The 17979-nt window shown below is 27.1% G+C and overlaps 1 protein-coding gene across 1 annotated transcript; it reads left to right on the forward strand.

Moving 5' to 3' along the window:
* The first annotated feature begins 7199 nt into the window (after positions 1–7199).
* Positions 7200–14136, forward strand: LOC129960532 (uncharacterized). Its single transcript, XM_056074022.1, has 3 exons — positions 7200–7277; positions 8636–8713; positions 11156–14136. Exon 3 carries the CDS (start codon positions 11156–11158, stop codon positions 12401–12403), a length of 1248 nt encoding a protein of 415 aa, XP_055929997.1. The 5' UTR covers positions 7200–7277; positions 8636–8713; the 3' UTR covers positions 12404–14136.
* The last annotated feature ends 3843 nt before the right edge of the window (positions 14137–17979 follow it).

Genomic DNA, 17979 nt, shown 5'->3' on the forward strand with positions numbered 1-17979 from the left:
AATTGTTTTTCAAAAAAAAAAGTAATGCTAAAATGAAACATCACTGTTTATTAAAAAAATTAGAAGCACACTAAATATGGTTGCTTTATAATATCATTAATAAAGAGGAGGAAACGACAATTCGTAGCATCATGAAAAATAGCAAGTTTCTTTTTTAAATCATATTTACCTATGCATTGCATCAAAGATTAATAATTTTTCTTATTAATAGATGGCAGCACTATATGGGCAATATTTTTTCCCTTTGGAAATCAGGAAACCTTGGCATTCTTATCGCTTCAGATAAATTATCTTTAAATGAAATTATAATGCAGGTTTTTATTTGCTTTACACTACACAATATTTCTTTTTCCAAAAACTTTACTTAAATCTGTATATTACGTTATAAATTAATATAAAAATCATAATATTGAAGTAATATTATTTATTATATTTACTTAATTTAAATAATTATTACTTTTAAATATTAAATTTTCCTTACAAAAAATACTTATTTCAACTCAAAAAAAGAAATAATCGTATTATTTAAGAATTTAACCGTAACTATGTAAATAAGATAGTGCCAAAGGAATTGCTGTACACTGCACAACTATTTTATTTCAAATAATAAAAATATATTTTTATATCTAAAAATTAAACTTAATCACATATTCATGAAACAAAGAATGTAGAAGCAACTTACTAAAGCAATTAAATAAGCAACTAAAATTATCTAGCTACTGAAATCATTAACAGAATTATCTATTCGAATTATTGTTTAATTAGTATTTAAATATATTTGGAAGAATAAGACCAACCAACATTACAATTTACTTAATAAATATTAATTTAAATATTCTGTGTCGTAAGATACTTTATTTAAATTTTAATTGTGTGCAGTTCTACAAAAGGTTCAAATATTTTGATTAATAATGTTTGATCTCCATTAACAAATAGTGAATGAATTAACGCAAGGCTTTCAATGATGCGGAAAGGAAAGCAAAAAAGTATGAATATTTCACAACAAAAATCAAATCATCAACAAAAAAAATCATGAATCTAAGATAATTTTAATTAAATCGCAGAGAAAATTAGTAAATTTTTTTCTTAAACTTTTATACATTTATAGCTTATATTTCATTTAATCCCTTGCTGATGCGGAAAGGAAAGATATGAATGTTTCACAACAGACAGCTGAAGAGATTTCCTTGGCTTATTTAAATTTAAAAAAAAGGAGAAAAATAATAAATGTAAAATAATTTTTTAAATTATTGTAAAACAGAATAAATTTTATACCCAAGTGTTTGGACGTTTTTAGCTTTTATTTCATTGGTTCCTTTTCCACTAATGCATCTGCGATGTATTTTAAGTGAAAGTATGGAATCACATAAAAACAGACTTCGAAATTTTAACGAATATATCACTGAGACCTGAAAACAATTTTTGGACATATGTTTTTCTATTTTTTGATCTACGAATATGATATATGAAGAAAGCGAAAATTTAAATAAATAAAATTTGATGTGTGTTTTTTACACCAATTTAATAGAAGTTTAGGAATTTTTAGAACTAATCCTTCAAAGAAAGTTCGTCTGCCTGCTCCTCTTTTCGCATATGAACACTATAACTCGAAGATATAGCGCCCTGTAGGAATTAAATTTGACAAATGATTTTATAACCAGAATAATTATGTAGATCTGTGTCAGATTTTTGTCGAATCCGTTAAAGGGTTTACTGTTCTTCCGTCTGCTCATTTCGTGCATTAGAATGCGATAACTTAAAAGCACAACAAGTTAGACATATGGAATTCGATATATGATCTTAACGTTAAAATTATGGACCTGCGTTAAATTTTGGACACAAATAATCAAAGAGACATGGTGCAAAATAAACGCTTGATTTTTTTTTCAATACAAAAACTGTTCCATAATAAAGCAAACGAGGCAACTGATAATAAAACCTTCTTGCTGATTAAGTTTGTGATCCTTATTGCCAAAATTTTAAGTTAAGAAAAAGCAATAAATTTAATGTCTAAATAGAGAATGATGATTTTTGCATCATTAAAAAAAAACATTTTATTTATGCATTAACAAGGATCTTATTCGTATACAAAATTCAAGACACATTTTAATTAGAAAAAAATGAATAAGAAATTATTGAAATTGCTTTTTATCTTTACAGTAAATGATTTTAAATAGAATATTCCAATTACACTGCTGTCATTATTTAATAGCATTTACCTGCTTGAAATGCATGTGTAATTGCGAAGAATGTGTATCTAAACACAGGAAGTTTAGGCTTGATTTAAGTTCAAATCAATCTCCATATTTATTTTCATTTTAGAGCAATATTTCAGAAACTGAAAACACAACATATATTTCTGGTTGAAATTTCCTTTCCCCCCCCCCTTCCGTTTTACTTTTCTTTAAAAGTTTAGATGGCTCTGCCCTTTAGCAGTGGATTCCAGTTTCGTTATCTTGAAATGACGAGAACTCTTCTATCTTGAAATTTAGAGAAGAGATTATCACAAGCCATTCACAGCAAATCTTTCCGACTCCAGTATTTCTTTCCTTTGTTATACAGAGAGGGTGGGAAATTCACCCATAACCTTTAACTGCGCAAAATTCTTAAGATCACTGGCTCTACCTTTACTGACGTTTATGGAGTATATATGTATTGTTGCTTCTCGGATGTATATATAAAAAAAATAAAAAAATAAAAAAACGGTTTATTTTAGACGAATTTGAAGAGAGGACTTTAACTCCTTCCTATTGATATAATATATCAATAAATTATGCCTCTTTCTAATATTTTTGTAATTCTATTTTATGTATAGTAAATATGTGTAATATTTACAATACTGAATATGTAACTTTGTTATGTGTCTCAAGAATACTCTAATATATAATATGTAATTTTCTGTAATATTTTCATTTAGAATAACTTGAAAGACATTATGAAATTCAATCCAGAATAATTCAGAATCCAAAGTAGGATCTCCGAATACAAATACTTGATAAAAGTTGAATAATATTAAATTTTTTTTAAAATGAGGAATTTCAGCAATGTAATTGTGAATTCTTATAAAACAAAATAAAAAAAAATGCATCCGCAGTTTTTTGTTTATATGACTTTTAGAATATGACTTTTAGATTTTTTCTCTTTATTCTGATACATTCAGATTTTGCATATTGGTCTGGCCATATTTTTTTGTATGGCAACAGAGAAGAATGTTCTGCGGTTGTCTTATATCTAGTTATTCCGAATTTGAAGCAAATCTGGAACACTTTTGACATCCAAGGCGTAGCCAAGCAAATTTTGATACTATCCAACCAAATATGGGACATCTGTTCACTTTTGGATGAATATATTGAATATATCTCTCTATTAGAAATAATAGAAAAAATTGAAGCAAATCTGGAACACTTTTGACATCCAAGGCGTAGGCAAGCAAATTTTGATACTATCCAACCAAATATGGGACATCTGTTCACTTTTGGATGAATATATTGAATATATCTCTCTATTAGAAATAATAGAAAAAATTGAAGCAAATCTGGAACACTTTTGACATCCAAGGCGTAGGCAAGCAAATTTTGATACTATCCAACCAAATATGGGACATCTGTTCACTTTTGGATGAATATATTGAATATATCTCTCTATTAGAAATAATAGAAAAAATTGAAGCAAATCTGGAACACTTTTGACATCCAAGGCGTAGCCAAGCAAATTCTGATACTGTCCAACCAAATATGGGACATCTGGTCGCTTTTGGATGAATATATTGAATATATCTCTCTATTAGAAATAATAGAAAAAATCGAAGGAAATCTGGAACACTTTTGACATCCAAGGCGTAGGCAAGTAAATTTTGATACTGTCCAACCAAATATGGGACATCTGGTCGCTTTTGGATGAATATATTGAATATATCTCTCTATTAGAAATAATTGAAAAAACTGTTTTGAATCTTTGTTTAAACTGTTTTGAATTTGAAACTGCTTACAAAAATTTGTTTTGAAGTTTGGAATTGTTGATAAAAACTGATATGAAATTGCAAATATAAAGAATATTTTGATATTTTCAAAATATTCAGACTGTTCATAAGAACATATATAAATCCAGAAAAAAAAATGGATTTGTAAGAACATACAGAAAATTCATACATCTAAATTTTTAAAAAATGAAATAAAGGTTGAAATAAAGAAATAAAGAACACACAGAAAAAATACACTTTGTTATTATAGGGAAGCTGGAAGAAAAAAATGTTTTCATTGTCACTCAGATTAATACAAAAATGTATCATTCATTTTTTTAGAAATATGCAAAGGTTGCACATCTTTTGCATCGCATACTTACTTCCTTATATGTAGCAATCATAGTTTCTTTGTTGTCTTCAGAACTCAAGGAAATATTTTTATAAGTTGTATAATATTTTTAATAAGAAAATAGATTACACACATAGAAAAAATTGGCACAATTTTAGCCAGTATCGATTCAAGTAGTGAAGTCAACAAAAATAATTTCCCTAATCCTAACAAAACTGACTTCAGTATTCAATGAATTTATAATAAGGAACTGTAACTTCAAGATTGAAAAGTAGAAAATACTTAAAAAATAAAATAATAAATCAGCTAAATAGTATATTTTATTAAAAAAAATTTTACAAAATTTGGAAATAAAATTCCATAATATTTATAGAATCGAATTATAAATAAAAAAATCTAAGTTAAAAAATAATATAAACAAAAAATATCCTTAAAAACACAATTTTATTAGAGCTCTTAAAAGTAGAATAGTGGAATTATTATCACGTATCAGAAGGTGAAAATAAAATGCAAAAGATAATGTATGATAAAAATGATACCATTAGAAAGATACAAAATATAATACTCGATAGGAAAGTCTTAAATATTCATTAAAAATTTTAATATATTTCAATTGTGATAAAAATAAAAATTTATTTAAATGTAATCTGTCAATAATTCACATTTTTAAGTCTATATTTTGGCCTTTAGGTTTTTGCTCAAAAATAATATTCTGCTTTTTAGTATATTATTGCAAGTATGTTTTTAAAACATTTTTATTTTTATTTATTATAAAAGTAAAATCTTTTATCCGGGCGTATTTAAGTATGATAAATTAGAAATATACGGATAAAATTCGATAAGCAATAATCATTCCAAAGATACACGTCTGTATGAAACTTATATTATTGGGAAAAATACTTATGTTTATCATATTACAAAAAAAAAAAAAAAAACTCAAAAACGAAAAAAACTGAAGGAACGGAATTTGGTATGTGAATCGTTCATCAAAAATTTTAGATTTGTAATAAACTGAAAATTAATCAAAATGCCTTTCTACATATTTGTCCATATAATAGGGAATACGATTACTAAAAATAGGAACGATTTTAAAAAGCGAAAATTTTTTGCATAGACTTGAAACCTAAATTGCAAAATTCTGATTTTAGAACTTATGGAATAATCTATTTTATGCTATGAAAATATATTTATAAAAGTAATTTTAAACTGGAAATTAAGCTAGACATTTAACCAGTGTTTTTAATAGCTTTGCAACTGTTTTATTCCTTGATTACAAGATCATTCCTAAAGTAAATATAATATCATTAAAATAGTGACAACATTTTTTCCTTAAACACGAAAGCTGAATTAATAAATACTTATAATGAGCTGAGAATTGAAAACTTTATTCTTTGAGCTTTCTGGATGTATTCATAATTACTTCAACAAAAAAATTTTTAACTTCAAATTGTGCAAGAATTTTAATCCGTATTTTTAGAAGCATTGTTTCTTTAATTCTTTACTTTAACGTGCTTAAGAAAGACGAAATACCATGAATATGAAGGGCATATTTTTCGCTCAATTATACAGAGATTAACTTAAAATAAGCTGTTAAAAGAATTAAAAATTAGCAAATCATATTCGTTGAGTTTTCTGGGCGTTTAGAAATCTTTGCTTCACAAATAACGGAGAAATACAAACAAAATAAAAATCATTAGAGGAATACGCAATTAGATATTTATATAAGCAATGGAAATAGTTAGGGTTTCATTGCAACAATGAAATATGCTGCTGTAAATTGTGCATGAAAATATATTTTGAAAATTTATTGAAAATGGAATTGCAAATAAAATGGCATTGTAAAAAAGGATATCTTTTATGTTAAGATGGAACAAAATTTATTTTTTAAAAGTATTTCCGTATCTTATTGCCGAAAAACAAGAACATTTAGCTTAATTTTTAATTAATTTTTATTTCTAAACTTGATTATTTCTTTCTCTCCGAACTTGACAATTTTTTTTAAAATGTGCCAATTCTTTTGTTTTTTAACTCCATTAATACTGCAAGGCTTCTAAGTCCATTCAACGAAAAAATGAAAAACGCCCAAGACACCCGGATATCACAGCGAAATTTCTCCCCCTTTTCAGATGTATGATTGACTGATTACCTGAGGCGCCTACTTTGTTGTTAGATACGTTGGTCCAGTTATCGATTTGAGGGTCAGGGTTATGCTTATACACTTCAGTCAGCGGGTTCCCCTTAAGAATACCATCGCAGTTGCTCAAGGGAGGGGGATTTTTCCTATTTTTGAATTTTCTTGAATTCAAATCGTTTTAGGAAAGATCAGGGATCTTAGAAATGAGACCTACAAACCCTCTGATCTTCAATTTAAACAAAGCAGGCCATGTGTGTAAAAATAATTGTTAGTATTACAGCGGCTTTGGCGTATAAATATTCATTACATATGAAACACAAACTGATGCTTTTTTGCAACAAATCTGGGGAAAAAAGCTTATTCATTCAATATATTTTTTTTCACGTTGAAAAGATATCTCTACACTCATTCTTCAAAAGCAAATAGATTATGCTATGCGGTAGTGTATCTACACTTACAAGATGCTGGCTCATATTTTTATGATTGCTGTGTCGATTTAAGACAAGGTCCTGCTGAAAAAAATCTTCTCCTTTCTTCCACGCGTTAATGAATCATTTTTATAGCTTAACTTTTTAGCATTTTCATTTTCACATAATATATCCTTAGCGAATCATTAGTTATTTCTTTAAATTGTCACAAATCTAAAATGGGGAAGTGTTTACAAAACATAGTATGCCAACGTTGAAGATGGGTAAAGGAAACTGGAACCCCAGTACGTCCGGTTTGAGAATTTTCTATTTCCTCAGTTTACAATACGAGTCTTTCGGTTGTTTGTTATGTGAATTTTCAGGGACATTATGGTTGCTGTCTCTGCGGACGGCCAACATTTAAAGGTACTGTTTTATTGTTTATTTTTTAACTACTTGTTTAAATCGAAAATGTCCAGACTCAGTTAACGTTGCCTGCAGACATGAATGAATAATAATATCATGCTATGTTTATAATCGAGAGTAATTTTCATTTCCATTTTCCAAGAATTTTTATTTTATAAAATTAGCTTTCATGCAACTAAAATATACATTGTTTTAACGATTTTGTTAAAAAAATAATTTAATATTTAGAAATTATTTAAATATTATGAATTTCTTATAAGTTGTAGTGAAATACTATGACAAACATTAACATGATAAATGATCACTTAATTTTTAAGCTGTGTTTTGAAATTTAAAAAATTATTAATTTTTGCAATTACTCTTTGCATTTAAGCTATATTAAAAATTCTCTTGTGAATTTAGAGAATACCTTTATTTCTCAATTATACATAATTATTCTAATTACATTCTTTTTCTTTTACTATTTGTTCTCAAAGTATCATCGATCTTTGATTATTTCATCGTAAATCCATCTCCAAATATAACAAAAACAACTGTCCATGTGCAAAAAGGAATGATTTTGTTGAAATAATTGTGCATGATACAGAAAAAAGATAAAAAAAAAATAGCATGAAATAGAAGAAAGAAAGCAATTTGTGGATTGAAAGAAAAAAGTGCATTGTATCCATTAGAACAATTCTGCATTTAAATATTGGATAGATGAATTGCTTTACATTAATTTTTGCTTTCATTAATAAAAGGGTTTTGTTGTTAGTTGTAAAATTCTGAATGAAATTTTATAAACTTCCAAATTTACAAATTTATGCAAAATATTGTATTTTATTAGAAAAGATTTTACTTTTCAACATTTGCACATCCCACATGCTGATACATCAAATTTTTATTCCGTTTATGTTTTTAAAATTAATTTGATGTTTAAATATCTTTTAATAATAATATTAAACAACTTTAATATAATAATAATAAATAATAAAAAATAACTTTTAAATATCTGAACTCGATTTTCTTCTGTACGAACAGTCTTTTTTTACGTTTTGTAAAATAATAAATCTCGAGCTTAAATTTGAAAAATTGTTATATAAATAAAGTGAATTACTGCATATTTCTGTAATTTCGCAATTCCTCTATACACCTATAGTCTTTTCAGCAATTAATGTATTTTGGGTTCAGAATTTCATATAATACAAGACTCGCAGTTTTCTTTGTTTTTAACGATCTGAAAATTTTCGGTGGATATATTTATAAGATTTCCCGAAGTTATATTTTTTAAACATTGTAATTTCATTTATTAATGTCATGTTGTCTAAACTTTTAAGCATATATTTATAATTGTAAAATTATAATTTATTTATTTACAGTTTTATCTCTGTTCAGTTTACATTCTAAAATCGAATGAGATGAAAAGATTAAGCAGGGGGTTTATCTAAGGCTGAAAGGTAAGACTTTTATGTTAATTTCAAGCTCAATTCGCTGAAATATAAATATCTTAAATTTGTTTTTTTATTACATAAAATTCTGGATTTAAAACAGCAAACAGAAAATAAAAGCTTCTTTAATTACCTTCAGAAAAAAAAAGACTGCAGAAAACTACGTTTTACAATTCTAATTAATAAAATACAAGCTCTCTAATGCAGAATAGAAATTGGAGCATTTCTTTCTTATTAGGAAAGGAAAAAAGAGACCAAAAGTCTTAAAAGTTAAGAAGCTCATAGATAATTTTGCATTATTCAAATTAAGAGCTGTTATTGAAAACATTAACATTTTGATTTTTCGAAAGGCAATATATAATTGTTTACTCCTTTAATACGTAATCCAAAAATGAACTTTTTGACGTGAAGAATTGTTTCTACTCAAGAAAATTGAATTTCATTCGATTATCATCAAACTTAAGAGAGTTGAAAATTGTATTAAAACTATTTTTCGTAACGAAACTACTTGAAAGTGTTGGATAGAAAAATAATTTTTGTTATTTTTCTTAATGACAATGATGTTCGACTAATTTTTGAAATGTGTTTTTATTTTTCAGAAAGATACTTCGTCTGAAGTTGAAATTAATATAAAATATCCAAAATGCGCAATATAAAATTATGATTTAGATATTTACGTAAATATTAAAATTTCTTAAAGAAAGTCTTATTAATTACCAAAACTGTTCTTGTCAATCAAGCAAAGTTCCTTACTAATAAAACAGCTAAACTAACATTTGAAACGTTCGTATTTTTCAGAATACTGATTACTGATACTGATTTCAGAATACTAATTTCAGAGTACTGAATTCAGAAACGTTCGTATTTTTACTCCAATCAAAAGCACTATAAATTATGCAGAGAATATTATACAAAGCATAGATTTATGAAACTGTTTATGATATAAATTTTCTATTGTTCGTAAATTTATGGAGCTAAAATTAAGTGTACACAGTATAAATGTAGTGGCAAAATGAAATAAATTATCCTCATTTATTTCCTAGATATAACCGAAAAATATCCATCAATTAATAACACATTTTATGCAGTTTTGATATGCAAAACAAAGAATAGAATGATATGAGTTTTAAAACTCTTTTCTTGAAAGATTAATATTTATTAAGCTTTGTCCATTTAATCAAAAAAGTAATAACAATCACAAATGAAAACATTAATGCAATTGTTAACACACACACACGTGTGATGTGTGTGTAATGATATCACTTAATCAAATTTAAATCCGAATCAATTTTCCACATTTTATCATAAATTACCTCAAATGTTGCTTTATTCTAAAATTTTCTCTTATTTCAAGATCCAAATCCCCCTTTTTATTTATTTATTTTTAACACGGTTTCTAAGAAATTGAAGACTTGCAATTGCCACGCAGCAAGAGAAGTAATAAAATTCCCTCACGCCTACTGCATAATTTCTAATGATTAAAAGTATTCCCTTTCCTAAACCGATATATATCAAAGAAATCACTTTTAGAATTTCTTAGTAAAACAGCTAAAGAAAAATATCTGGCAGTTTTGAATTGTTGTCCGATGTAGAAAGACTTGTTTCATCGATCCTCCCCAAGCACAAACACTGCCCTCCCGGGAAAAAATAAATTGAAGGGAAATTCGAAATTTGTTTTCTTTTAGACCAGTCATCTGCTAAACCATGTTATATATACGTATATGTAAATAGTAAATACTTATCAGAAAGAAAAATTGTGCATATTAAGAATAGTCAATAATCTAGATTATGATGATGAAAAAGGAAAAACAATTTTCTTTTTCTGAAAATGTAAAATGATCACTTCAGGGTCAAAAATCTAGTTTCAGTGAAATGATTGAATTTTTGTATTCTATGTTTGTTTGAATTTTGCAAACATACAGTCACTTTATAAATGAAGTTGTAAAGAAAATTGCAGTAAATGAAAGTTTAAAATTAGTAAAAGTTAAGATAAATTTATTAAAGTTTTAAAGCATGTCTAAAATAAGTACTTTTGAAAGGAAAATTAAAAGATGTTGCCAAGAAAAACTAATATGGAATATAAGATTAAAGTCACTGAACACTGCTGACAAATGCAACCTGAAAGTGGACAGATTCATTGTGCAGCTTAATTTCCAATGTCAAAATGGGGAAGAAAGGGTATGACAGAAAATGGAGAGGTGTTCAAAAATTGTAATATATGAAAAAGTATATGAAATTGCAATATAAAGAATTTCATATGTTCAAATATATGAAATTCTTGATATTTTGTATTCAATAAAAACTCATTCTAATAATTCATAGCAAATGACATATAATTCATTATGTGACTCATTCTAATGACATATAATAATTCATAGCAAAGACTTATTGTTGTCTTCGAACATATTTTAGAATGAATTTTGTTGATTGAGTGTAAGATTTTTTTTTCAGATGACTCTTCTGTTGTTTTGTACAATGCTTCTTCTTGGGACGCCAATAAAAATGGATCACAGTTCCGAAAACTTCAGAATATGTAAAACATTGACCGATCCTAACACAGACGAGCCATTCCTGGAATGTATGTGCGATGTCCGTGAAAACTTCACAGTGGGTTATATTTTTGATTTTTCAATCGCTCGTGTATTTATCAAAGGCTGTGGAGATGTTATAATTGATTTTGGTTCTTTAAAAGACTTACAGCTTACAGAAATTGAATTTGTTGATCTAAATAAACTTACTATTTTTCCTTTTGCTCTGTCATCAATACAAGGTATTTCAGTTTTTAAAATATCTGATGTTGCTGCATTAAATATTATGCAGCATGCTTTTGTAGGGTTGAATAATATTGACAAATTCATCATCAGAAACGTAACAGCCAACACAATTAAATCAGATGCCTTCAGTTCAATTTCAGCAGTTAATCAATTCTTGATTGAAGATAGCGCATTCCAAGAAGTCGAGCAGTTTGCATTCACTATTCAAAATATCATAACTTTCAATGTCATTAATACCGAATTCCATATAATGGCAAACCATTCCTTATTGTTGCATAATGTTAAGAATGTTGTTTTCGAAAAATGTGTGTTCCATGAGACTGAAAATGGCTCATTTGTGTTTTCGTTTGTAGATTCTGTATCTTACAAGAATTGTGAATTCTGGGAAGTTGAAACGACTGCTTTCCAAAGTAATTCTTTAAATGTGTTCAGCATTACAAATTCATACATAGAAAATCTGAAACCAGATGCGTTTGGAGGCCTTGATCTACAGAACTCATTTGTTTTCACAGATAATATTGTTGATATAATTAATGAAACATCTTTCAGTGGCCTATTCTCTACATCGTTTAATGAACTGGGTCTGAGTTATTGCTGTAACACTTTTATTTGTGATTGCAATATATTCTGGATGTGGGGTCTCAAAGATCTTGATAAAAACAATACGATGTTAGAAAACAGTTATTGCAGTGGTAAAAAAAAGTATCCTGTAAATTCATATAAACCGATAATAGATTCTAAGAATAATTGCATAACACTTGAATTGAAATCCTCGATAAAAGAGCAATCCGCAGAAGAGGACAAAATAACCACGGAATGCAAAAGCGATGACTGTTTGTTGAGTGTTATTTCTTCTGCTGGCTGGCAAATCAAGCTTGTATTCCGAACTGTACTATGTACACTGATCATCATCAAATTATTGTAGTCATATAAACTTCAATGATAGTTTTCCATGTAGATCATATGCGTAATGAGGTTTTGAGTTTAACAGAAAGGATGAATAAAAACATTCTTTATAAATATATTTGGGGAGTATTTCATAAATTGCAAATGACTTAAAATGCAAAGATTGTCTAAAGTTTCGAAAAACATTTATGCGGACAAAAACTGCATGTATAAAGAAAAAAATAGTATGCCGTTAGAATAAAAACTCATGCGCACAGTTTTAATTTTGATAGAATATGCTATAATAAGGATTCTTTTTTATAGTTATGTGAGGAATTTCTCTATGTGAGGAATTTCTCTATTGAGTTTCAAATTACAAAAATATACATGAAAGGAAACATAACTTCTTACCTTACAGCATCTTCGGCCAGAATGCTACTGCTCGAAATTTCACTCACAAAAGCAATTAAAACTTCGAAACATTGATGTTGTGTTTGGTTCATATTTTTAAATGGATTCTATTAAGATTCTAATCAATAGAATCATTTCAGCTGCTATTTTATAAGAAATAGCTAACATCTTTATATTTCTGTACAAATTGTTAACAAATGTTAACATCTATTATTGTTTGGAGAAAAAATTGGATGACATTATTATAAAAATCGTTGAAAGGAAACACTTGTCAATGATGCTATTTTATAAGAAATAGCTAACATCTTTATATTTCTGTACAAATATAAATAAACAGTGTGTTTATTTATATGTTAATGTCTCCTGTTTTTGCATCAAAGGGTCATTGCGTCCCTTCTTTCCTGTGCAAAAATTGATTCTTATAATATACTTGACCATCATTTGAAGTTTTGTTCTTGAATTCTAAGTCTTCCTTTTTATATTATATCCTTTTGAATCTATTGTGAGGTACCTGAAATGAATAATCACTAGTGAGAAGTACTTGCATTTATTAATTTTTGTACCTGCTTTCATACATTTTTTCAACATTCAATCGTTTTGTTATTTTGTCATTCCAAAATAACTGCTAATTTGAAGCAGTTATGCATTTTATTAAGAGCTTTATTTTTATGATAAATCCTAAACTCAACGAATCTGCTTTAGAAATTAATTAGTAATACGATGAACAAGATTGAATATTATATAAGTTTATCAGAAATGTTACATGTTCTTCTTATGTGGTTAATACAATTTGTATATTTTAAATTATTTTATACGTAAATTATTAATTTAGTGGCTTTATTTCCTTTGTGGAAAAGAGAACATAATGTTCAAAATCAGTGTTAACTACAAAAGAATTTTTCATGGGAATCAGTTAAATGTTTCATTTTTCATTAATTATGTATCATACTTTTTCAATTATTTTTTTTTCATTTAAGTACGTATAAGGGTTAAAGGGCCTCCAAGGGTTCTTTTGAATTAAAGATTAGAATACTTGTCCCCTGTAATAAGTATATTTGCCTACTGTATACAATATAGTTTTAAGGAAATATAAGGATTTCTTTACAGCATTACAATTCCGTTTTATCTTTTCTTTCTCACCATTTCCCACTTTTAATATTGGATTCCTTGTTTAGAAGTCTCATTTCGTATTGAATATTTAAAATTGTAAAATATCTCCATCAAATCCTTATAGGTATGGCAAAAACTATTTGTTTATATGTAATTTTAAAATGCGTATTTCAAGTCAAAATATATGCGAAAAGCACATCATTTTCAAGAACCAAATTGGAATTTCTGAATATAAATTTTTTTTAATAATTCTTTTGCGGTTTCAATATGCATGTTGTTTCGAAAAATATATAAATGTTGTTGAAATATCAGTCACATCATTTTGTACATTTATACGTTCCATTTCTTGTGTTTCAATTCTGTATATATATGTAAATAAGACAAAATGTCACAAAAATGTTCCTATTTACGATGACATATTTCTGTGTATTGATACTTATTATCATTCACTAAATACTTGTCTAGTATTTGTATTGAGATTACAAGATAACATAATTCTTTTTAGATATTTTGTTTACTGTAAAATAATAAATTTATACAACATATTTTAATGTTGATTAGAAATTTGTAATTAACAAATGTTACTTATAAAATAAAGACAAATATATAGTGAAAGAATTATATTTTCTTTTAATATATGATGATATTCTAAATCAGCTGCATACAGATAAGAATAATAAACAAAAATCTGAAACCTAGATACTCACTCTTATAAATTCATTTTAACTCTTTAGTTTCCAGATTTCAATATTTATTTAAAGCTTCTGAAAAATGGGTTTGGTATTACTTTAACGGATCAAAAAATATAAAAGTTGCTAATTATCTGGACATCTCCCCTGAAACTGACATAAACCTTTTTCTATAACATATGTTTCTGTTATATAACAGGAGTTAAAAAAACGTAGAAACTCAGACATTTTATATATTCATAAAAAAGATTCAAATACAGTTATGAAATCAGATGAAATTGTTTCCCACTAATTTGATAAATTAAACTGCTCAATTTGAGTCGCACTGCTTACAGCAAAAATCACGGTAACAAGAAGCATGAGAAACATGTAAGTAGTTTTGAATTAAAAGATAAAACGTTTAACTCAAGATGTAGGTATTGAAAATTGGAATCAAAGTACCAAGGAACAATTTCTATAAAATTCAAAGCCCGGAATACAGTGGCAAACGGTAAAAGAAAAAGCAATACGCCTTTTTTCAGATTTGTTTCATATTTACATTGATAGGATTCCTCTCTTTTCGTACATCTCATATCTACTTGAAAATATTCTTAAGCCATTCATTAGTATACTTCTTTGTTATCAAAGTTTTCATGGAATGTCAGACATTAACAGCCATTAAGGATTATTAATAAGCATTCTATAAAGGCTTATGATATGTTAATACACACACAGCATTAAGTTGCACAGGATGTAGTTTTTTATTAAAGGATGTCAAGGAAATGTGTGCATTGAATACAGTAATAACATAATTACTGTGAACACACGATTATAAAATATAATTGTTTTATGGAAATTAAAAAGCCAGACAGGTAAAATGATTTCATATTTTATAGTATGATTAAAGATATGTATTTGTTTTCTTAAACATATGCTAGTTATTTAGATTTATATTTAGCTTTGATGTTACGTTATTTATTGTAAACTTTGGGTTTAAAGTTCTTTCAATTACTCTGTACCTGCTGAAGAAATACAGGAAATAAGGTATATTTTAAAAAACATTTCGTATCTGCATTGTGCATATTTTTAAGTAGATATAGAAGCCCTCTTTTGCCATAATAGGAATTGGTTAATTTAAATCTATATCTGGTAATGTCATATGCTGTTAATCATGTTTATTTTAATGCTTAAATTTTTCTTATGAGGTGTCAAATGAAATGTAGTATCTACCAAATACAAAACAGACTTGGCTATTTTTTTACAAACTGCTTTCTTACTTAAAAAAAATCAGAATAAATCAGCAATTTTTACAGCAGGAATTTTTCCAAAGCATTCTTCTTCAGACGATTCTTTAGAAAATTCCTTTAAAAAATTTCAAAGCTCTTAAGGAATATTAAACAGTATGTAGCTAAAGTCACGAGACGTAAGTACTTTTAGAAATATTTGCAGGAAAGTAGAGAAAAATATGGGAAAAATATTGCGCACTTAGCACTTTTTTGTTTAATGTCTCTACCACATTTCAGCTTTCGCATAATGAAATACAATGTTGAAATAAATATGTTAAGAAGCAATTCCCTTTCCTTTAAAGGCCGAATGTTTATTTCTTTTAACACAAGTTTATTTCAGTAAAAATCAGTCTTAGATTTTAGAAAATAAGAAAAAAGGATTTGTGTTAGGAAAAGTTAACTGTTGTTGTAAGAAATGAGTTTGTTTTTGTTAAAAATAAGAACAAAGTAAAGAACGGTCTCAAAGAAATTGAAATAGAAAAAGTGAAGAGCAATTTAAATGGAATATTGTATTACGCAATAATTCATTTTTTTTTCGAATTTATTTTTTAAACAGATTTCGCTGTCTGTTTAGAGAGAAATTTGGAAAAATTCTGAAATTTGTTTTGTGAATAGACAGCGGACAATGCTTGAGCACACAAGACTTTGAGCACTGTGAGTCTTTCTACACAGCAAAATTTCTGCGAGTCCTTAACACTTCGATTAAGAGTTTAAAAAATGGTGTCAAATATATTTAAGTTTTGTCCATTTGTTATTACATTTAATGGTGATATATATATATATATATATATATATATATATATATATATATATAAATCTTTAGTATTAAAAAAAAAAACCTAAATGCACTCAATATTTCCATTGATAATGACCAACAGTTATATAAATACACAATTTCAAATGACGTTGCATATAATGAAGCTTGTAAAATATTATTTATACCTTTCAAATTTCAGAAAACGTGTGCAAAATTTAAAACAAACATTTTTTTGTTTTAATCGTGTAACGAACGTAGGAGTAAAATATTATTTCAAGTCCTTTTTAAAATTATTTTTCCTTGGAAGCTAAATTTATGAAAATGCAGGAAAGGGTTTTTGCTACTGATTTCTTTAGAAACACAACTTACAGCGCCTTTCAGCAACAAGGGTCAGGATAAACGGTATGAAATGTGGGCGAAAGACTAAAGTGCCAAGCATTTGTGCGCTAGATTAATCAGTTTCATAGAATGATATATCTACTTATCAGATCTGTGAAAAGTCAGATCAATATAAGCCAAGTGGGTTTGCTTCATGTAACATATCTGAACTGTAATTATGCAGGCGTTGCAAAGCCGTATGTTAGAACGCATGATGTCAGATCTATTTTTTTTTATTTGGTATGAGCACTATTCAGAGTTAGGAACTCTAAAATTTCTTTAATAAACAATATAATTATGAGGGAGTATTACAAAATACAGTTTTCAGTCGGTCAGTATTTTAATGACATATATAAAAAATTGATATTACTATATTGAAATAAAAGCTAGCAATTTTAATTTGATAGTAAAAATTAAAAATACTGCTAATTCAAATATTCCAAGACTTTCTGAAAACCCATAAATTCTAAAAAATACTGTAAAGATGACTTTTGCAACATGATGTGTTTCATGTTTGCAACTTCGTGCTTTATGCAGAAAATTCCGTTTCATGGCGAAGAAAGATTTGTATCAGACTTCCGATACATATATCCTGAAATGAACATACATATATCCTGTGAATGAAATTCCGTTATTACATTAAAATATGTAATAACGGAATTTCATTAACATATCTTGTTACTTTTTTAAGTTTATATACACATTGAAAAGTAGGTAGGCGTAATTCCATTTTGTTTTCCTTTTTAAATTTTATTCGCGCACAGTTCTACACAATGGTGAAGGGTTTTAATTATCTTGACTAATAATGTTTGATCGCCACTTACAAATAGTGCATGAATTCATGCTCACTGATGCGGAAATTAAAAAAATATATATGAATATTTCACAACAAATATCTAAAGGGATTTATTTCCTTTGTTCATTTAAAAGAAGAAGTAAAAAAGAAAAAGAAAAAAAAGAAAGAAAATTATGATTATAAAATAACTTTTTTAAGTGCTGTAAAACA

This window comes from Argiope bruennichi, chromosome X2 (genome assembly GCF_947563725.1).
Source record: "Argiope bruennichi chromosome X2, qqArgBrue1.1, whole genome shotgun sequence".
Classification (NCBI taxonomy): Eukaryota; Metazoa; Arthropoda; class Arachnida; order Araneae; family Araneidae; genus Argiope; species Argiope bruennichi.